This window comes from Mus pahari, chromosome 18 (genome assembly GCF_900095145.1).
Source record: "Mus pahari chromosome 18, PAHARI_EIJ_v1.1, whole genome shotgun sequence".
In the NCBI taxonomy this organism is placed as follows: Eukaryota; Metazoa; Chordata; class Mammalia; order Rodentia; family Muridae; genus Mus; species Mus pahari.
This window is the reverse complement of record NC_034607.1, coordinates 11706556-11728556: the sequence shown is the minus strand read 5'-3', so window position 1 is coordinate 11728556 and position 22001 is coordinate 11706556. Positions and strand designations below refer to the sequence as shown.

General features: G+C 42.9%; 1 protein-coding gene across 2 annotated transcripts; it reads left to right on the top strand.

Moving 5' to 3' along the window:
- Positions 1 to 11755: 11755 nt before the first annotated feature.
- Enpp4 (ectonucleotide pyrophosphatase/phosphodiesterase 4) lies at positions 11756 to 21736 on the top strand. Of its 2 annotated transcripts, none has more exons than XM_029531537.1 (4): positions 11756 to 11962; positions 15225 to 16082; positions 16553 to 16723; positions 18408 to 21736. In XM_029531537.1, exons 2-4 carry the CDS (start codon positions 15248 to 15250, stop codon positions 18767 to 18769), a joined length of 1368 nt encoding a protein of 455 aa, XP_029387397.1. In that variant the 5' UTR covers positions 11756 to 11962; positions 15225 to 15247; the 3' UTR covers positions 18770 to 21736. The 2 variants fall into 2 exon arrangements, with proteins under 2 accessions (XP_029387397.1, XP_021073982.1); XM_021218323.2 differs by having other exon boundaries at positions 11759 to 11962; positions 18405 to 21736.
- The last annotated feature ends 265 nt before the right edge of the window (positions 21737 to 22001 follow it).

Below are 22001 nucleotides of genomic sequence, written 5' to 3'. Positions count from 1 at the left end.
CACATCCTCTCTCACTGAGGCCAGACAAGGCAGCCCAGTTAGGGGAACAGGATCCACACAAGCAACATTCTTAGGGATAGCCTCTGTTCCAGTTGTTGGAGGATCCACATGAAGACCAAACTCCACATCTGCTACATATGTGCAGGGGTCCTAGTTACAGCCTGTGTGTGCTCTTTGGTTGGTGGTTCAGTCTCTGAAAGCCACCAGGAGTCTAGGTTAGTTGACTCTATTGGTCTTCCTACAGTGTTTCTAACCACTCTGGGGTCCCCCTGATCCTTCCCCTAACTCTTCTACAAGACTCCCCTAGCTCCGTCCAATGTTTGACTCTCTGCATCTGCTTCAGTCAGCTGCTGGGTGGAGCCTCTCAGAGGACAGTTATTCTAGGCTCTTGTCTTCAAGCATAACAGAGCACCATTAACAGTGTTAGGTTCGGATGTGGGGAGAGTCAGGAGAGAGGGCCAGAGGGCTAGGAGAATGATTGGAAATCAGCAGCTTGTGGGAGTGGAAACATGGGGGCATCTCTAGGATGTGCCAGAGACCTGGGATTGGGGAGGCTCCCAGGAGTCTATGGGAAGGTGACATTAGCTGAGACTCCTAGCAGTGGGGATATGGAACCTGAAGTGGCCACTTCCTATAGCCAGGCAGGACCCCCCAGGGGAGGAATAAGGACACCAAAGTACCCATAAAGCTTTTGACCCCAAGTTTGTCCTATATACAAGAAACAAAGGGACAAAGATGGAACAGAGACTAAAAGAATGGTCAACAAATAACTGGCCCAACTTGAGACCTATCCCTTGGGCAATCAATTATTTCTTTTTTTAAGACACAGTATAGTATTAATTCTTGGAGAATTTCACACAATGCATTCTGCACACACACACACACACACACACACACACACACACACACACACAATAACTCATCTCCTTACCCACCCAACTTTGATTTTTCTCCTTTTAAAATATCCATCAACCTGGTGTGTTGCTCAACTACTCTAGAAGTGGGACTTGCCTCTAAGTATGATTGACTTACCAGGGCTCACACCACTGAAAACAACTTACCTTCTCAGCAGCTACAAAACGCCAACAGCTCCTCCCTCAGCTAGTGGTAGGACATCATGCCCATCTCCTATCTCTCACCTCTGGGCTGGGATCTCGTCTGCCTTGATCTTGCTCAGGCTTTGTGCAGGCTGCCAAATTCACCATGAATTCATATAAGCATCTCCCCTGCTATGTCTGAAAAGTTTCCCTGAAATTTCCCACCACTTCTGGATCTTACCATCTTTCTGCTCCTTTCCTCGAACTCTCCGAGGCTTTGGGACAGGGGTGTGCTGTGTATGTCCCCTAGAGGGTTGAACACTTCACTTTCCTATTTGTGGGTTGTCCAATTGTGGGTATCTGTGTGAATTGTGAACTGCTGCAAGAAGTTTCTTCACAGAGAGTATGGAGAAATGTACCGGTCTATAGGTATAGACAATTTTCATTTCTATATCCACTTAGCAGAATAATCATAGTAAGTTTTCCCCTAGGTCCCAGGACCTATCTAGCTCAGCACCAGGTATAGATTCTATCTCATGGAGCAAGGCTTAGATCTAAACAGGAAACAATCAGTTACTTCCATAACCTCTAGATATATCACTAGTGGATGGGTTACTAGTACACCAGTGGACACATCTTGTCAGGTCAGCTGTCATTGTGGCTTGCAAGGTTCACAACGGGGTGATTGATGACTTTACTTCTGTGGTAGTGTGCTACTGACACACCATGAAAGCTAGTGGTGTGTGTGTGTGTGTGTGTGTGTGTGTGTGTGTGTGTGTGAAGTGTCCGTGTGAGTATCAGCTTTATTTCTCCATGTTCTATGACTCAAGAATATGGTCTCTCCAGGAATAGTATCTTACCATTAAGTTCTGAAGGATTACCAAGACCATTGGCAATGGCCTGTATTATTTAGGGTTCTATGGGACTCCATTGTCCAATGACTAAAGAGAAGACAACATGTTTTGGTGGGTGCTGAGATTTTAATTTGCTAGCATGTAGAATTTAGTTTGAGACAACATACTATTGCCCAAGTTATCCACCACAGATCAGGGAATGACCTGTGCACTAATCAGGGATTGGAAAACTATAGTGTAGAAGATATAAAATCTCTGCTCTCAAATAGATTACTGGAATCTGTATGGAACAGGAATGTATTCAGAAGAGACACCATGATTACAAGACTGCTCCAACATTCAGAAAGTTTCTGATGTACCCAAGAAGCATGTGGAGACGTGCCTTAGACAGTCATTCAGTGGAGCACAATACAATCTGATAGCTCCATGGCACAATTATGGGTAGCAGTTTCTAATTAGAAATTCCGATGTTAACAAAAGCTTCTTATATGTAAAGTTCAGGGTTGAGCTCAATAATCTCTGAGGTCCTTTTTGACTTGAACTTTCTTTAGTTAGCCATGAATTTAACTGTCCCTAGAAGTAACCATTGTGGATAGTACCCCATCCTTAGGGAAAAACTGTTCTTATATTTCTTCTGGGGTTGTTCTAGACATGTTGAGGATTCCAGAAGAATGCGTATGGTGGGTAAGGGTTGGAAAGTGGAGTGACAGCAAGAAAGCATATTCTGGGATGTCTTAACAGCCTGATACCTTATTTTCAAACTAAACCCACCTATTTTAGGTTTTTTTTTTGTTAGTTTTTTTGTTTGTTTGTTTGTTTTAAGGCAAAAGGGGAGGGCTGCAAACAAAAGGGGTTGGAGAGATGGCTCAGTAGTTAAGATTGCTGGCTGGTCTTCCAGAGGACTCAGGATTTAATTCCTAGCATCTATATGGAAGTTCACAACTGTCTATAACTCCAGGGTATCTGACACCCTCATATAGACATACATACAGGCAAAACACCAATGCACTACACACACACACACACACACACACACACACACACACACACACACACACACTTCAAAGCATTGTGGAATTCCTAAGTTAACTTTAAGCATGAGGTATACATATGAAGGGTGATCTGCTGCTTTGAACTGTATTTACATGAAGCCACTTCATTCCAAAAGATACTTAGATGACATAAAAAGTAAATACCAAAGAAAGAAAATGAAGATTGGAAGAAAGTTTAACAATGATACCATGTCAAGAATCTGTGATTATGTTTACCCTGTCTCCTTGGTGGAAACATATTCAGGGATATTGGGAAAACATCCAGGTGAATTATCAGCTCTCTTTCCTCTGGTTGCTCAAATAACTATGTTATATAGCTTTCAGGATGGTGTGCACATTTCCATTCTCTAAGGGGACTGACAGAAACTTCAAGAGGCTAATATGCCTATAGTCACATAACTAGTTTTAGCCGAATCCATAATTAAGATTTTAAAACAAACAAACAAACAAATAAACAAACAAAACATGGTTCCTATGTGATTTTTCCTGAAAGCCTTTAGCATATAAACAGTCTTCTAGCTTGGTCTACCTTACCTTTAAACAACTGTTATACATTGTATACCTATAAGTTTGTGTCTATAAATTGAAAATTGCTGCTTTAAAAACATCTGAAATCCTTAACAGTTTACCAAGATGATTTCTACTAAAATAGAGATTTAGTGAATATGGCAAAATGCAAGTGAGACCCACAAAGCTACATACAGAGGAAAACTGACCAAAAGTTTTCAAGCAAAAGTTCTCAAGCAAAAACAAGGAAAGGGGTATTTGTTAAGGATGATGGTATATAGTAGCAAACTGGGAAGAAAATACTCAGATAAGAAGACATGGGACATCTGCCACATTGAAAGCAAAGAGACCTCAAACCAACTGCTATTAGCAGTTGACAGCTGCTGATTAAGGGGTTAAAGGGAGAGTTGAAAAGGGAAATGAAGCATGGATATGATCATATATCTTTGTATACATGTCAAACATTCTTGAGAAGAAATAATGAAGCCAATTATGCCTAGTACACAGTACTAGAACAAGGTAGCTGAGCCACAGTGAGTGAATTTTCAATTGCAAAACTGTCTGGTTTCCCAGTAGAGACCAGACAGTGTGTCACAGGAAAGGAAGCAGGAACTGGGGAGGTAGGTACAGCAGAGCCTAGAGAAGGAGAGGTGCGGCCAAGGCATTGCTGAAAGGAGACAGGAAGCAAGCTCTAGGACACCATTGCCCTAGATGCCTGTGATGTCAGCAGGCTGGCTGTGGTGCTAGGCAGCCAAGGAGTAATGTAGTGCAAAGGTCGGTCACCCAGGCAAAATCAGCTGGCTCTCATACCAAGCAAGTGGTTATATGACAATGGCCAGCTTGTGTGGGTTCTAGGTAAGAGGCAGGTCAGGTCACATTTGCAAGCAGGTAAATTATGCTGGCAAGCAGAGTACTCAGTCTTTTGAGTGGGTAGTGTTATGGGCTGAATTGCATTCCCATCTACCTGAAATTCATATGATGAAGTTCTAATACCAAATGTCTTGGTGTGGGACTCTATTTAGAGATTATACCTTTAAAGAGGTAATTAAAGCAGATCACAAATTTTAAAGAAAGATATTAGGATATACACAAAGAAATGACACTGTGGAGACATGAAAGATGGCTATCTTAGTTTTGTTTTTATTGCTGCAATAAGCCACCATGGCCAACAGCAACTTGGGGAGGAAAGCATTTATTCTATCATAAAGGCGAGCCAGGGCAGAAACTCAAGGTAGGAACTGAACATGGAGTCAGGAACTGAACCAGAAGCCATGGGGAACATTCTTTTCTGTCTTGCTCTGGGGCTCCAGAGCTTTCTGACAGCACCCAGGACACAACTCACAGAGGACTGGGCCCTTCCACATCACCCATCAGCCAAGACAATTCCAGACATGAGGCCCACAAGCCGACGTGAGCAGAGAGTTTGATCAGAGGAGCTGCTCTCTTCTCAGATGACTCTGTTTTCTATCAAATTCACGAAAGCTAACCAACACAATGGCCACACAAGAGCCAAGGGGAGAGGCCCTCCAAAGCTTGCCGATACTTCATCTTAGACTTTTAGCCTTTGAAACTGTCAACTAAGACATTTCTGTGACCATTAGCCTCACAACCTGTGAGGGTTTGTTAGAATGGCCCTGTCAAATTAATATATGCACATAACAGCTATCAGGGTGTGTGTGTGTGTGTGTGTGTGAGAGAGAGAGAGAGAGAGAGAGAGAGAAAGAGAGAGAGAGAGAGAGAGAGAGAGAGAGAGAGAGAGACAGACAGACAGACAGACAGACAGACAGACAGGCAGACAGATAGACAACTGAGGGAAAATGTGAGTGAGCAAATAACATGGAAATGAACATGAAGTTTGGGAGTTGCTGGGGAGAGTGATGTCTGGAAATCATTGGGTGACCCTAGCAACTCTAGAAATGATAACTATTAGCTATTTTACTGTTGCTGTAATACAACACCAGGACCAAAGTACCTTCTGGCAGAGTTTATCTTGGCTTGCATTACTAGAGGGAAAGACCATAGTGTTTGGGGAGCCATGGTAGCAGACAGCTACAGCAGCCAGCTATGGGATCATATCTTTAACCACACACAGAGAACAGAGAAAGTGAACTAGAAGTGGGGTAAGGCAACAAACTCTTAAAGCTCACCTCTAGTGGCATGCTTCCTCCAGCAAGGTTGCATTTCCTAAAGGTTCTAGAACAACGTTTTTCAACCTATGGGTTGTAACCCCCAAAAGACCACTGGAAAGTATCTATTTTTATATTATAATTCAGTAATATAACAGTAGCAAAATTATGAAGCAGTAATAAGTAATTTTATGGCTGGAGGTCACCACAATATGAAGAACTGTATTAAAGGGTCCCAGTATATAGAACCACTGTTCTATAACCTTCCCAAATGTCACCACTAACCTGGGTGCCAAGTGTTCAAATACATAAGCTTGTGAGAGACAATAAAGAAACATCCTATTGAGATAAGAATGTCTGGGTGGCGAAGATAAGTCATATGGGTGTGGGAAGTGAGAAAATACTGGTTTGGGGAGCTGGCTTTGCATTGCCGCTGAATCACAAGAGGCTGGACCATAAGGAGTATTAGGTTTGACAGTTCAAAAGCATGGCTTTTGAAAAACACCACTTCTCAGGTGTCACACATAATTTCCCAGGTATGAATCTTTATGGGAGGAATCTTTCCCAGTTTAAACAGAAGCCATGGGATGGCTCAACAAACCTGAGGAGAAGCCAAACCATGAAAATGCATTAAGTATCACATTAATCTATCTGTACTTAAGTGAACCGAAACTGACATACATCTTAAAGGGGTACACTCATTGGGAGGTTACAGGATTTGTTCGTTAATAGAATTCCTTTAATTGTGCTGTTAGGAGGAATACTTATCGTAGCTTCATAGGTTAACAGACGGGAGAGTATCCCCTGAAAATTATAGGATAAGCAAATAATTAGAAGACATAAATGACAAATAAAATGACAGGAGTGAAGTTCCTGTTTCAGAAGTCACTTTGTCAAGAGACTCTAAATCTGAGACGACACACTATCTTTACCCATTCCGAATGGAGTGCCTTTCACATTGTACCACGGGATAAATGAGAGTACGTTCTGTGGCTGGCTCTAAACAAACTTGTTTAGTAGTGTATAAAATAAACACATCATGGGGTCTCTTCCTACAGTGCCTTGGAATGGCTGAGGTACTGAGAGGCAGTGGCAGGTCTTTCCATCTTTTGTGCATCAAGTGATGCAGGTTTGCTTCTTGTCTAGGTGCCGCCCAAGCCTCAACTCTACCAACACGACCACACGGGCAGCTCCAGCTCCAGCCAGCCCACTTCACCACCTGCACCCTGCTCCCTGTGTTCCTTCCCTGGGAGATTTTTATTGTCTTTTGCATCTACTTTCTGTTTCTCGATATAAACATTTTTTTTTAATATTCTTCTGGGACCAATTAGCTTTTAGGATGTCTTATCACTTTGTAACATTCTAGATCATTTCCTGCAACTAAATATAGCTTCTCCCTCTGTGGTGGCTCTCTCACAGTGTTTGCCTCACCTTGATGGCAGAGGACAAGCTATCAGCTTGATTTTCATATCTGATAAGCAACTGAAACTCAATTCTGGCTAGTTTTGGAGAAAAGAATTTATCAAAAGCTGGGAGACAGTTCAGTGAATAAATCCCTTGTGGCACAAATAACCCGAGTTTAGAAATCCCAGAACCCAAATAATCTGGAAGCTTCCTAGGGCATTTGTAATACCTGTGCTTCTGTGGTGAGATGGGAGGCAAAGCCATGAGAACCCCTGGAAGCTCGAGAGAGCCTGGTACACCCAGCACAAGAACAAACAACTAAGGGGCTGCCTCTTACATGATGTTGGGGAAGGACCAACAACCAAGCTTGTCCTCTCACCGATTCTCGTGTGATATGGCACAGACACATGCACACACGTAGCTACACAAACAACAACAACAACAATACATTTACTGGGGTGTACAAATGACATTCTGGTGAAGTTACAAGGAAACGTGGATAGAAGCAGTTGATGTCCCCGAGTGTTTCGCCCCTGTTCTCGGTTCCTCTTTCTTCTTCCCTGCTTTATTCCCCATCAGACCTTCCCTCTCCAGGGACCAGGTTGACCAGGACCGCCTCCGGGCTTACAGACTTCCAATGCAGCAACTGTGTTGAAACACCGACTTTCTCACGTAGCTCATCAAGTGTTTATAGAGATGGAACTGTTTGGGATTGGAGCTTGTCCCCATTACTGGAGCTTGTCCCCATGACTGGAGCATGTCCCCATGACTGAACAAAAATCTTTCGAGTGGTGGAGTGGAATTGTTCCAACAGACCAGGTTTGGGTCAGGGTTTACCAACTCGCTCCAATTTTTTTATTACTCTTCTGATTTTTCTATTTAGAAAGAAAGAAAGAAAGAAAGAAAGAAAGAAAGAAAGAAAGAAAGAAAGAAAGAAAGAAAGAAAGAAAGAAAGGAAAGAAAGAAAGAAAACTTCCCACACCCCAAGAAATTCCCCAATTTAGCGTCAATCAAGACAGTTGGCGCCTCCAGAGTCCATTCTGGAGATGAAGGAGCACTATGGCAAGTCTCACGGATCTCTCCTAGACTAAGAAGGTGGAGGGGCCACACTGCAGAGATGGGGCTGTGGTGAGGAGCGTGCTCTGCTCATTCAGGGGACCTGAATTTGGGTTGCAGCACCCACATAGGCAGGTTACAACAGCCTGAAATACCAGCTCCAGAGGGACCTGCAGTGTCTAGATTCCTCAGGCACCCGTCCTCACTTACACATAGCCACACACAGACACTCATACACATAATTAAAAATAATACAAATAAATTTTTTAAAAAAAGAAATGAAAGTATATAGTCTCCATTAGAACCACAAGAAAAAGGAAGAAAGCTGGGCAGGCATAACACCAGGATAATACCTTCTCTTTAGATTGGAGGTCCCCTAAGGGCCGAATCTTACTCATTTTCATTCCTCTCAGGGGGGGAAGGAGTGATCATGTTAATCTCCACATAAAAAAGCCTCAGAAGGGGGGCTGGAGAGATGGCTCAGTGGTTCAGAGCACTGACTGCTTGAGTTCAAATCCCAGCAAACACATGGTGGCTCACAACCATCCCCAATGAGACCTGCTGCCCTCTTCTGGAGTATCTGAAGACAGCTACAGTGTAGTTACATATAATAAACAAAATTTAAAAAGAACATTACTAAAAAAACAAAAACAAACAAAAAAACTCAGAAGAATTTCTGCTCTCTCATTTTATTAAACACTTGGAAAAATATCTCCCAGGAAGCAGTGTCACAACAGATTATACAGGGTTTTTTTTTGATCACCTCTAACTAAGAGGATTCAGATGCAATATTGCTTAAAGCAAGCTAGGTGATTTCATTCGCTGAACTTTCAAAAATCATTACAAAGCTGTGTTTCATAAGGTGGTTTTATGCCTTACAGCTACAATAAAACCTACATTATATATCTATATATAGAGGCACCTGGTATACACGAGAATTTGAACCTTACCCTGCGCTCCTGAAGCCCCGAGAGTAGCCCACTGGCTTATGTCTCGTGACTGTCTCCTTAGAACCGAGCGGTGAGCTGCTATTGCTTCGCTTTGGCCAGGGTGTGGCTTCTGTTCTGAAACCATTTTCCTGTAACTTCTGACCTAACTCCTGCCAACAATGAGTTGGGCATGAAGATTCTTTTTTTGTCTGTCTGTTTCTTTCTTTAAATCACAAAGAGCTACATCTTTAACTTTGAAAACTAACTAAAATGATTTTAACCTTTTGGGTTAAGGAATGGATGGGAGATCTTGAGCTTGGTTCATGAAGGACAAAGACATGCTACCTTAACTCTGACATTGCTTGTGGAGACTTTAGTCCCTGTGAACTAAGCCTGGCCAGCTCTTTCTGGAGCACAATATTCATCTGTGAATGATCAGTTTGGCTGTTGCTTCCTTTCAGTGTCTAACACATGGTGAGTTTAAAGGATCTCTCCATAAAACCCTCTTTTCAAAAGCTGAGACAAAAGAACTTTGTAAGTCAATGTCATTCTCACTTAAATGAAACATTTATGTAAAAAAAAATCACGTTAGAAATGAAGATCAGTAGTAATGTCACATTCTTTCATCATTACATTTCTAGAAGGTCTTTTCCAGCGCCCACGCCATCTCAAATCTACTAAGGAAAGAGTCGTCTTGATAAATATTTCCTGCCCCCTGCTCAGCCTAGGGTGTGAATGGAAAGACTGCCAATTACCTGTTCTTTATTTTTGTTTTTACTAGCTTAGAGTTGGGCATGTGAGACAGGAACTAGTTTAACTGAGATGGGAGGTGTTACTGAAAGACCAAACCCTCAAGAAGTCACTTATATCACCCAGGGTATGCAGGGGAAAAAAAAAAAGATCTTATCATTTCCACGAAAGGAAACAGATGCCAATTAATTTCCAGGTAGAAAGAGGGGGGCGGCGCTCATGAGTAATGCCCCCCTCGATGAGTTGCAAAGCCAGCAATTTCTGAAGTGTATCTTCTCTTCTGGATTTCTTGTTGTACAAGGAAACAAATAACCCTTATCATTTAGCCTTATTTGGCACGGATTCCAAGCACGGTTGATTAAGGAAATATAAGAGAGATAACCGGAGTCTGGTGCCAAAGGGAGACCATTTTGTCTCTTTGTTTTTGACTGCTTTATCTTAAAGTGGAAGAGAGCAGACTACAGGACACACACATATATAAACACACACACATGCACACGCACACACACAGTGCTAGTGGATAAGGAAGCTTTTTTTTCTGTTGGTGATCGGCTCGGTGCTCTCTTTATTACATGTGCCACCCATCCATGGAGCACTGAATTCTGTTTTTTTTGTGTGTTTATTTTTAAAGCAATTGTGTTCCCAATAAGGAAGCAGCAGGATATGCAGAATCTCAGTTCCCAAATGCAGAAAATTTAAGTTCTGTTAAACTATACATTACATAAACTCTCCTGGAACTCCATCTTACCCTATTGTTCAAAATGGGGCACACATGGAGGTATCACAGTAACGATCGCAGCTCATACGACGACCAGTGACTGGCTGAGTGCTTAATTACTTTAGTAAACGTACTGGACAAGAACCCTGAGAGGTTGGTCCTGCGGAAGGACTTGCCCTGCAGATGAGATGAAGCTCAAACAGGTTGAGGCACATGCCCAACATTACTCAATGCTGGCAAAGACAACCTGTGGGTCCAAGATGCTCCAGTTTGTGAATGTACAGGACAGCTGGAGGCTTGGAACTGGGATGAATAATAATGAACAGACTACACTCGTATTAAAATTGTCTCCTTGGTTTTACCCTGAGTTATGGCTGTACGCTCAACTCAGAGCAGGGTACCAAATTCAGCCTTTGACATTTAATGTCCAGAATCCAATAAATCCAGCTACTGGTTTTCTGGCTAAGTCTTTTAGATTTCAGGATATACTATATGATTTTGATATCCTTCATTCGATTCATTGTACCCCCCCCCCTTGAGTATCTTGTGTAGATACTGTAATGAAAACATTTTCTGGGCTCTTGCATCTTAAAAGAGGAAGCATTTAAACATGGAGTGCCTTAAAATGCTTCATTAGCCCCCAAAATCATTGAGTACGTCCATGTCAGGTTCATCTTTGGGCATTAGAGATACAAAGAAAAAAATACTAACCTCTTTGTCAACTATGTCTGGGCAATACAAATATTAAAGAAATATATCTCTGGCAATTCTGCTAATTAAGTTTGAAGTTGGATAATTCAGCTATTAATACTCTTTTTTAAAGGCAAGAGCATAATTTCACATCCACAGCTGTGGCAAAATTAGAACAAACTTACTTTGAGGATTTTACCAGACTTTTGTTTGGGACTGTAGAAACAGACAAACACCTTATTCTAAATAGAAGGAATGTGCACATGAGATGAGCAGAGGTTGATTTTTAAAACAGAAAGAATTCTAAAAGGCAGAAACGTGACCAGAAAAAAAGCGAACTGGTTGTTTCAGAGTGCCCTTGTGCAGGTGACTTCCTCATCTTCTGCCTAAAACAAGGGACCCATGACAGAGTGATAAGAAAAGGGCATGGCGGGTGAGAGGGTGAGCAAGGCAAACCTTCTCTCCTCGGTCCGGCTCAGCTCCACCTGACTCCGAGTGGTACAGTTCAACGAACCAATGGGACAGGGAGTTCCATTCACCGCGGGCTCGGGCATCCAATCCAGGTCAGCGTCTCAAACTCGGCGGCCGGCCCGGGGCGCTCTCCGCAGCGTCGGGCAGCAGCTGCGCACTGGGAGCCGCCGCCGGAGCGTCCCGGGGCGACGCCGGTCTCCGCGGGGACCCGCGGGGGGTGGGCGTCCGCTACTGCGCAGGCGTCCCAGGAAGCGCACCGCCGAGCCGCGCTCCGCCCGCGGCCGCCGCCGACTCCGCTGGTAGCCCGGAGCGCGCGGTTCCGCTAGCGCCGAGCTCTGCGCGCCGGACCCAAGTGGCGGTGGAGGCGGGTGAGTCCCGGAGGCAAATGCCACTCCCTTCCCCGGCTCGCGGCGTCGGTTCCGCTAGTGGAGACGCGCGTGGGGTGACCGGGGAGGCGGGGAGGAGGGGCGTACGGCGGTAGGAGGATGTCAACTGTGGCGTTAGGTGAGGGGCGGAGGTCATGGCCGGGGTCAGGGTCAGGGTCAAGGCGTGCGGGCGGGCGGGGCCGCGGCTGCCTGTCTGCTCCAGGGTCCGTGACAGCTTTCGTGCTGTCATTTGGCGTTCCTGTCCTAAAATCGGGAGAGCAGACTGAGGGAGATGCAGGATGCTGGGGTAGGCGCTGCCCAAACAACCCTTCCCATGCCGGAGCCAGCCCTGAGCCTTGATGGCTGTCCAGCTTGTGACTGGAAAAAAAAAAAAAATCCCGTGAACCTTTGGTGGGACTCCAGAGGAGCCAGCTGCAGAAAGAAGCACGCGCGGTCGTGTGGGTTTCCCCCTTTCTTCCAGTTTCCCTCCAGAGATGTCTCAATTTTAGGGGAACTTCGTGCTTCTCCCCTGCCTTAACCCCTCAACTAAGTTGAAAGGCAGTTTTACTGGGTGTGCCTGGGAAGAAAGTTTGCTGGATATACATTATGGGGGCATTTTATGTGCAGTAAGAGGTAACTGAGTTGAAAATGCTTTGTGTGGCCCAGAACAGCGGAGCACTATTTAGAATCGTAGAATCATTAAGACTTAGAAACCTTTCAAGGAGTTGGGTTTCTTCCCTTAGGTTAAGCACTTAATAAAAATCTATGGGTAAACCACCTGTTACCTGTGCCACACGGGCAATAAAGGATAACGCTATTATAAAGCCACATTTGAATTTCATTGCTTCAGAGAGCAGATGGAATGCTAAAGCTGAACAGGGGCTTACCCCTCTTCCAGTCCAAGCTTTCGATGGTCTAGGATTCAGTGAGAGCTGATTGACATTTAGGCAAAAACAGTCAACCTAGAGCAGGCAAGGGCTGTTTCCCCACCCCCATCCCCACTCCCAAACTGGAGACTCCATCAGATTTCCAGTTACTGCCAGTCCAGATATATCTGCCCTTTCCCCTCCCCTGCCCGCCTTTTAAGTTCCCTTTGGGGTTTTGTTGGTGTGAGAATTACAGAATTTTCTGACAACATTTTATAATTTCACTCCTGGATCTGTGGCTTTCTCATTCCATGAAAATGGTCTGAGGACCTTTTGGCGATTGGTTCATGGCTGAAGACTCAGGGTTAGCGTGAAACATGTCGGGGTAAATAAACATGGATCTCTGCACTGCTGAGGAAAGCTGTCCTGACAGGCATGGTTCTGTTAAGCGGGGAGAGTGGTGTCCTGCTTGTTAACTTGTAATGCTGCTATACATGTTACAAGCATGACATTAAGATGGTAGTAAACTTTCTGAGTCCTACCAGTCAGTGGACTAAAGCACTACCACGGATAGAAAGAGTCTAATGTCTTCTGAATTTACCGTTAGCAGCGTTCTGCCTGTCATAGCACAGGCCTAACTAACTTTATAACTAAAATGGATGCGGGAAGCAAATATTGAGGATCTACTCCTCCTACCCTTTGCGCGTTCCCATTTTACCTACAAGGAGCGGGAAGCTGGGAGAGAACAGATGGCCAAGGACCCTGTCTTCTAGCAGACTTTCTACTCTGTCCACGTTGCTGAGCTTAAAGACAAGCAGTGCTTTCCATAATGGGCAGTGCGCTGAGAGTTCTGGGATTCATAATAGCATGTGTTTTGTTTTGTTTTTAAACATCCCTCTTTATTCAGGATTTGGGGAAGAAAGGTTTTCTCATTTGTGTTTTGTGGGAGAAGGGTAGACATAGGTTTTGCTATGTGGCATCACTTTGAATTATAGGAAGTAGTGCAAGACATTCTCACGTTAAAACACCCAAATCTGCATTATAAGATGTGCAATTCACACCATTTTTGAGGTAAGATGAAATGATAAAGATGTTTGCTCTTTTGTGGTGGGACATTTAAGGATACAGTTCCACTTTTTAAAATATACTTTGATATGTAAGACGCCGTTAGGTGCACTCATCTAAGTGTACAGCTCACAGTCAATCTGAAAGTACTTTTCACCACCCCCAAAAGAAACTTCCTTCCCTCTGGCATTTATTGGTACTTTCTCACAAGCCTACCCCTAAGACTATCCATGCTGTCTTATCTCTATAGAAATGGCCTTCTCAAAAGTTTCATCTAAGAGGTAGTCATTGGTGATTTCATCTGTGTGCATGGCAGGACGTCTGAGTTTTGGACATAATCAAAGGTGATGAAAAGTAACTGCTATATTTTCCTCTGAGAACTTTACAACTTTAGCTTTTATGTAGGTCAGTGGTCAGTCTTGATTTAACTTTTCCGTGTGTTAGGAGATTGGAGTTGCATGGTCATTCTTTTGCATGTAGCGGCCCAGCCTTTGCAGAATTTATTGAATTGGCTTCTCATCTCCCTAACCATTAGAGGTAACTGTCTTTGAAAAATTTTAGGCCCGCTATAAAATTGCAAATACTCCAGTAATCAATGTGCTGTTTCTAGAAAGTGCGATTAGGCATAATGCTGAACCTGGGATATTGGGGGAAAAAAAAAAGTCATGCCTTTAGCTATAAGGTGGACACTGAAGGGTGGTACACTTATGAAACTCCTTTTAGTCACTGTGAAATTTCTTCTGAAGTTACTGTGGCATCCAAGTCCTTATGAGCTTTGTCTGTTAGTCACCTTCATGTCAAAATTGGAACCGTTGCCCACAGAGTTACCCCCCCCCACACACACACACACTCCATCAGCTAGCATTCATCTTGTCTCTATAGCACAAACTGGGGATGGGCCAATGTGGTAGACTTCCCACCAGCTACTCATGTGGGCTGACGTGAACCAAGAGAGCTTGTATCCTGAACAAAAGAATCCTTTTTATGTTTTCATCTATTTTTTTTGTACATGGTTAGGGTAATTTCTGCTGCTCTAGGTGAGAAGATAGACAAACAGGGATGTTTATGGAGACCACAGAAGGTCCCATTTTCCCTCCAGAGCTTGATGATGCGAGTAACAGGTGTCGGTAGTGAACTGGGAAAGTAAAAGCAATTATTTTTTTTTTTTTCTGTTTCAACTTCATTGTTCTCTTTGAAGCTAAGTTCTAAGTTGCCATCAGTAGAGTTAGCATGTAAAGGGTTTGTAGATGTTGATTCTCTTCTGCTGGGTAAATTTCTGAAACTTAAATAGTGTTGCTCCTTTATGCATTATGGGGTTTTTTGTTTTGTTTTAGGGGCCCTAACTGCTGTGTACAACATGTTCAATATGAAGATATTAGTAATTCTTTTGTTTTGGGGACTTGTCACTGGCTATAGAGGTAACTCTTCCTATGGCTCCGCACCTCAGTTACTTCTGGTATCCTTTGACGGCTTTCGAGCCGACTACCTGAAGAGCTATGACCTTCCTCACCTCCAGAACTTTATCAAAGAAGGTGTCTTGGTGGAACATGTTAAAAATGTTTTTATCACCAAAACATTTCCAAACCACTACAGCATTGTGACAGGCTTATATGAGGAAAGCCATGGCATTGTGGCCAACTCCATGTATGATGGTGTCACAAAGAAACATTTTTCTGAATCCAATGATAAGGATCCGTTTTGGTGGAATGGAGCAGAGCCTATTTGGGTGACCAATCAGCTTCAGGAGAACAGATCAAGCGCTGCCGCTATGTGGCCTGGCACTGATGTGCCCATTCACAATATCACACCTTCCTATTTTATGAACTACAGCAGCTCAGTGTCCTTTAAGGAAAGACTAAGTAACATTACTGCGTGGCTCAGCAGTTCCAACCCACCAGTCACCTTTGCAACGCTCTATTGGGAAGAACCAGATGTAAGCGGCCACAGGTATGGGCCTGAAGATAAAGAAAACATGCGTCGGGTATTGAAAGAAGTAGATGACCTTATTGGTGATATTGTCCTGAAGCTCAAGGTGTTAGGACTATGGGACAGCCTTAATGTGATCATTACGAGCGATCATGGGATGGCTCAGTGTTCTGAGAGCAGACTGATAGATTTGGATTCATGCATCGACCATTCAAACTACAGTGTTATAGACTTAACCCCCGTGGCTGCGATTCTTCCCAAAATAAGTAAGTAGCTGTTTAATATTAGTGAGATAGACATTTCCTCCAGTGATGGAATTAGTTATCAGTAGTAATACATAGTTTATATTCACTTAAGAAACTCAGTGTAACACTTGGGAGGCAGAGGCAGGTGGGTTTCTAAGTTCAAGGCCAGCCTGGTCTACAGAGTGAGTTCCAGGACAGCCAGGGATACACAGAGAAACCCTGTCTCAAAAAAACAAAAAAACAAAACAAAAAAAAAAACCCTCAGTGTAAGAACTCTCCCCTTTCTAAATCAACCAGAACAGACTGGTTGGATATGTGGCTTATTCCAAGTGCCCATCTGTGACACTGTTGCATGGTTACAATCTGTTTTGAGGATTAAAAGCAATTTAACTAGATAATATTATCCAGAATGTAATTCTGTTTATGCTAGTCAGATGTATCTTTGCTACGGAGTCAGCCACCATTTTCCCATTGGCCTTTCCCTTTTACAGATGTAACAGAGGTTTATGACAAGCTGAAACACTGTAACCCTCACATGAGTGTTTATCTCAAAGAGGCTATCCCCAACAGATTTTACTACCAGCACAGCGATCGAATTCAGCCCATTATTTTGGTTGCTGAGGAAGGCTGGACAATCACATTCAACAAGTCCTCATTCAAATGTAAGTGTTTATCTCTGCATTTGTGCAGTCTCTAAGGGCTTCATCACACCTTGTTCAGAAAGGCAAGTGCTTTGATGGAGTTCTGTTCGTACCGTACTATATTAGTTCAGTTTGGCAGGGCAGCTCTCACCTGGGTTTCCTCGAAGGGCCATGTACTGTGGCCACAGCTCATTCTTCCATCGGGAGGTTGTGGGACTCCAGGAAGAGCTCACTTTCACTTTCCACTTCCTTCTCCTTGTATGTGTTTGGGGAAAAAAAAAAATTGCCTGAGTGACCCCAGACCTTCCTAGATGATGAAATCACTTCCTTACGTGCTCTGGTTCTGTGGGGCACCGGGCAACAGTTAAAAGCAAACAAATGGTTAAGTTAGCAAGTCCGTCACAACTGCTCAAACAGTGATCGAATGTGCAGGGTGAGCTACACGTCTTGTCTCAGATGGCGGTGACGGATCTCTGTTTTGTTTTGAGTGTTACTACTTTAAGAATTCTGATCCCGAAGTCTATTGCAAGGCTCAGCAAACGTCCTGAAATTGCTGGGTAATAATTATTTCTGACTTCCCGGGGCCAGCTGCTCTTTGTTTGAGCTACTCAGCCCAGCTCTGGTTTTCTAGCCTGAGAACTGGCATGGAGAGCTGTAAGCTAGCTGAAGTATGCGTGGTAATGAAAGCTGGCTTGCAAACGCAGGTGAAGGACCACACTTAGGTGTGGACTGACTATTACATGGGAATGTGGAAGTAGGGGGCAAGTAGATTGGGTACTATTTATATTTATGTTGTTTTAAATACTTATTTTTGTAAACTAGGAAAATATAAAGAAGAGGACAAAACCATCACAATTCATCAGTGTGGAAATACAAATACTATTTGTGGAACTTTGCCCTCCATTCCTTTTTTTTTTATATATACTTACTTGAATTGGAATTTTAATTACAGTGGAATCATTGGAGGCTTGTGATATCAGTCTTCTGCGCACTATATCAAACTTCCATATCCCTAAAATGGAAATTCATAAAATGCATGTGGTCCACATTCACAGACAAAGTCGTTAGAGCCAAACTGAAGATTTCTATCGGGGATGGCTAGCCATTATTTTCTTTGAGCCAGATGTTTACTGGAGCTACAAGCTAGAGTTCTCTGCATTTCTTTTACATTCAGTACACAAATGCTTTCTCTAAAATCCTCTTTTATCCGACCTTTGTGACTTTCGAGGTGTTGATTAGCTGGCAGTAAGTCAGTGATGTGTTATGCCTTGGTGTTGCTTATTAGAACAATTGAGAGAGTTAAGTCTGGAATTCCATCCCCCATTCAGCAGTCTGTCTTCTCCCCTCTCAGTGGTACAGGACCCTCAGCCCCAGTGCTGTCCATAGGTGAGCTTTTGCTACTAGCACTGGGAATGAGTAGGGTGAATTAAGGGGCTTAGAGCTGAAACGTAAGGACCTCAGGTTGAGAAGTGTTGAAGTTGGAAGCTGTGGTTCCTGGGAAAGGAGGTGTGTGCCTGTGAAATGCGGGCTGCCCTAAGCTAAAGGAAACAGATTTTTTTCATGTCTGGCTTCTGTTTAGTGCAGCCAGCCAGGATCTTAATGGATGGAGACAAGGCTGACAAGAAGCTAGTGTATTTATAGTGAACAAGATATTCTGTAATAAAACACTACTGTTTAATAACAATCTTGTCTTTTCTTCCAGTAGGCGACCATGGCTATGATAACTCCCTGCCTAGTATGCACCCGTTTCTTGCTGCCCATGGACCTGCCTTTAGGAAAGGTTATAGGCAGAGCACCATCAACACTGCAGATATTTATCCAATGATGTGCCACATCCTGGGACTAAAACCACATCCCAATAATGGAACCTTCAGTCATACCAAGTGCTTGTTGGTGGACCAGTGGTGCATTAATCTCCCAGAAGCCATCGGAATTGTTGTTAGTGCCCTCTTGGTATTAACCATGCTAACAGGCCTCATGATATTCATGCAGAGCAGAGCGTCCGCATCCCGTCCATTCTCCCGTCTTCAGCTGCAGGAAGATGACGATGATCCTTTAATTGAGTAATTCACCGTGTCTTATTAATTTCAAAACTAAGGATCCATGCAAGGAGTGGTGTTACAGCCATAAAAAGGTATATTTCAAAAGACAAGGCACACATGGCAAAATTACTCTGCGGTGTGTGTGTGTGTGTGTGTGTGTGTGTGTGTGTGTGTGCTGTTTTGGTGTGTTGCCTGTTGCAAATAACCCTGATGGTATTAGAATTGCTAGTAAATCAGTTCAAACCACCTATTTCCCTAGCAAGACTAGCCTTTGAGAAAAAAAACCCTGGGTCCTCCTTCCTTCCTTCTTTCTTTCTTTCTTCTTCTTTTTCTTTCAATGAAATATATCTTTAAGTGAAAATATACCAGAATTTAATTTCTAACAAGTTTATGTATTTGTAAATGACACAAAACTATTTATGTAATTTGTGCATTTTGTGTATCCTATAGAAAAAGTTGCATATATTTTTATATTTGTCTTTAGTTAGCGTGTGTCCCAAGAAAACCCTTGAGATAGGAAATTCTGTGATAGTTACTAAAACTGATTAGCCACAGAACATAACTGTAGCATACAAAGAACCTGTTTTAAATAAAGCTGCTAAAAAACAAGCAAAACCCAAGGAAGACTATGTTATATAGAGCCCGAGCTTGTTAAGACCCGTCCGCTGTTGACACCTCAGAAGCTGAGTCTGGGGCTGGGCACAGTGGTGCACACATGCAGGAAGGACCAGGCAGAGCCTTGAGAGGAGTCCAACTTGGGTTACAGAGTAACAACTTGTGGTTTTGTTTGTTCATTTGTTTGTCTTACTTACGTTTTTGGACACTTGTTTATAGGGACTTTCAAAGGACATAGAGAAAAATTCTTCTCTATTTGTGTTTAATGTCTCTGGGTGATTTGTGTGTGCCAGTGTGTTTGTCTGAGTGGATGTGCAGAGGTCATGTGACACGTGAAAGGGCCACGTGCCAGAACACAGCTGTTGAGGAAGCCTCTGCTCAAGGAAAGGCTACTTCTTGCAGACTTTATGCGTATACTTTCACCAACTCACAACTTAATATCACTATTAAAATATCATATTTTGTTATAATTTTCAATTCTCATGTTTATTGGAAGTGTTCAAATGTTATAGGAAAAAAAATATGACCTGAGTATAAAGCTGCAAGGTCAGGATTTTTGAATTGACCTTTGTGGCTCTTGAATGTGCCTTCTGTGCAGTCGTGTGGTCAGCCATGCGAAATGGAGTTGAGTGTCTTCTGCCCTGGCAGAAGCTGCATGCTAAGGGCAGAGCAGCTCCAGCCCCACACTGCTCGCTTGCTCGCCTGACTCATCGTAACCCCGAGAACCAAAGAGTTGTTGGGAAGCACTGTCATCATTCATTCCCTGCACAGCTGGATCCTCAGAACCAGAGCTATGAGGACAGCCCATGTGATGTCCATTGGGCAACAGGCCACTGCTTGGTGGCACTGGTGTGATCTTGTGCATTGTGACAATGTAAAGCAAACTTGGTGACTGCTCTTGAGATGCGAGATGGATCTACCGTAAGTATGCAGTGCAGTTAGACACCTATGATCCGTGATGACTGACGACACTTGTCAGTCATCTTAGCTTTATTGCACTGTACTGGCTCACTGTGAATTTCCTTCAAGTTTGATGTCTGGAGCCTCATTGTATTGGGGCTTTGAGAGGCATTTCTGTACTGCATACATGATCTATGCTCTTGCTTTTGGTCACAGAATGGATGTTTTAAGAACAGGATAGGACTGATTTTGTTTGTAAATGTTCTGATTTATTTTGTTACATGCAATAGAGATACTAAAGGGTGAAGGGTTGATCCAGTAAAACAATAGAGAAATCCCTGCTTATTTCAATTTCCATTTAAGAAAGTAACAAATAAACTGCCATATTTACTTTGAGAAGATGTGAGTGGACACTTTGGACCTTTCTCCAGCAGGGTTGAAGATAGCTTAGCTCCCATAGTGCTGCAGATCCCAGTGGTCCCCTTCCCCCAGCTGCACCTTATACTCGGTGTCCGCCTGTAGAGCAGACTTTTACAAAGGATGGGATAGGAAGGGATGCTCTGTCAGTGTCTTAGTCCTTGCAGTACATGGATTTATTTTGTATTTTATTCTGTTCTCAGAATACTAAAACTAGGTAAAATTTTATAAAGTGCTTATTCAGGAGACAAGATTAGTATTTGTTTAATCAAGTATATTATCATATTGAACTATCTGCTAAGTCATTTGTATCCTTGAAAAAAAAAATCATCACAATTAAAGCGCTGGGCTGCAGTTTTGCTCTGAGAAAACCTTCTTAGTAAAGATAGCCTTTGACATGGAGGTTTAGTGTGTATGTTGTAAAGCATTAGCTAAACCTGCTCTGCTTTCTGTTCAGGAGAAAAGATTTGGCTTCTGGAAATATGTCGCTCTTGGTGATAGTACCCAAAGATAATAGGAACGTGTTTGTAGTACCCAAAGATAACAGGAACGTGTTTGTCTGTGTACTTGTTGGTAATTGCACTAGTCAGCTCTGAATTTAGTACCTTGACTCTCAAGTAGAGGACCAGGTGTGTTCCTGTTAGCCACCTATCATGTGTGCTCTTCAGTAGGGTATGTCAAAGGCTCGTTGGCAGTGCTGCCCAGGTTTCCTTTAAGAACCCACAGGTAAAGCCTTGGGATATTCAAGGATCTGCCTTTGCACTGATCTTGGATGTACCCTTCTCTGCCCGCCTGGTAAGCTTGAAGGATTGTTGGCTTTAATTCCTTTTGTGAAGAGTGGTTCATTTCATTTTTAATTTATAACATTACAAAAGAAGGGCAAAGATTAGGTATAAAATATGTATTTATTGTCAGTTCTCAAACAGCATGTAAATACAGTGAGTGTGCTGTAAGGAAGTTTGCAGTGCCTTAAGTTAAAGGGAATACATTGTTTCAACTTGTAGCTAATGACTTTGCTTATGATTAAAATGTATGTAAATAAAGTCTACCCAAACAAATATATCAGCCTTCTTAATTTGTCAACTTACAAAATGTACATACTGTGAAAACTGAATGTTCATGACTTGAGCGATTCTATAAAGACCTTTATAGACATTCATTACAGATCTTTTCAAAAAACCAGGATTAAAGGTATATAGCAACCAATTTTTAAAACAATATATAAAATACATATAGTATGAAGGCATCATTGGCAAGAAACCCTGAGTAAATTTACACAACCTCTTGAACTAAGATTAATGGCTTAGAATAAGAGGGAAGGGACT

Excerpts from the sequence above, each read along its gene's own strand:
- Enpp4 (XM_021218323.2), top strand. The coding sequence starts at position 15,248 with ATGTTCAATATGAAGATATTAGTAATTCTTTTGTTTTGGGGACTTGTC. Across the intron at positions 16,083-16,552 it reads TGCGATTCTTCCCAAAATAA|ATGTAACAGAGGTTTATGAC; the intron begins GTAAGTAGCTGT and ends TCCCTTTTACAG. Across the intron at positions 16,724-18,404 it reads CAACAAGTCCTCATTCAAAT|TAGGCGACCATGGCTATGAT; the intron begins GTAAGTGTTTAT and ends CTTTTCTTCCAG.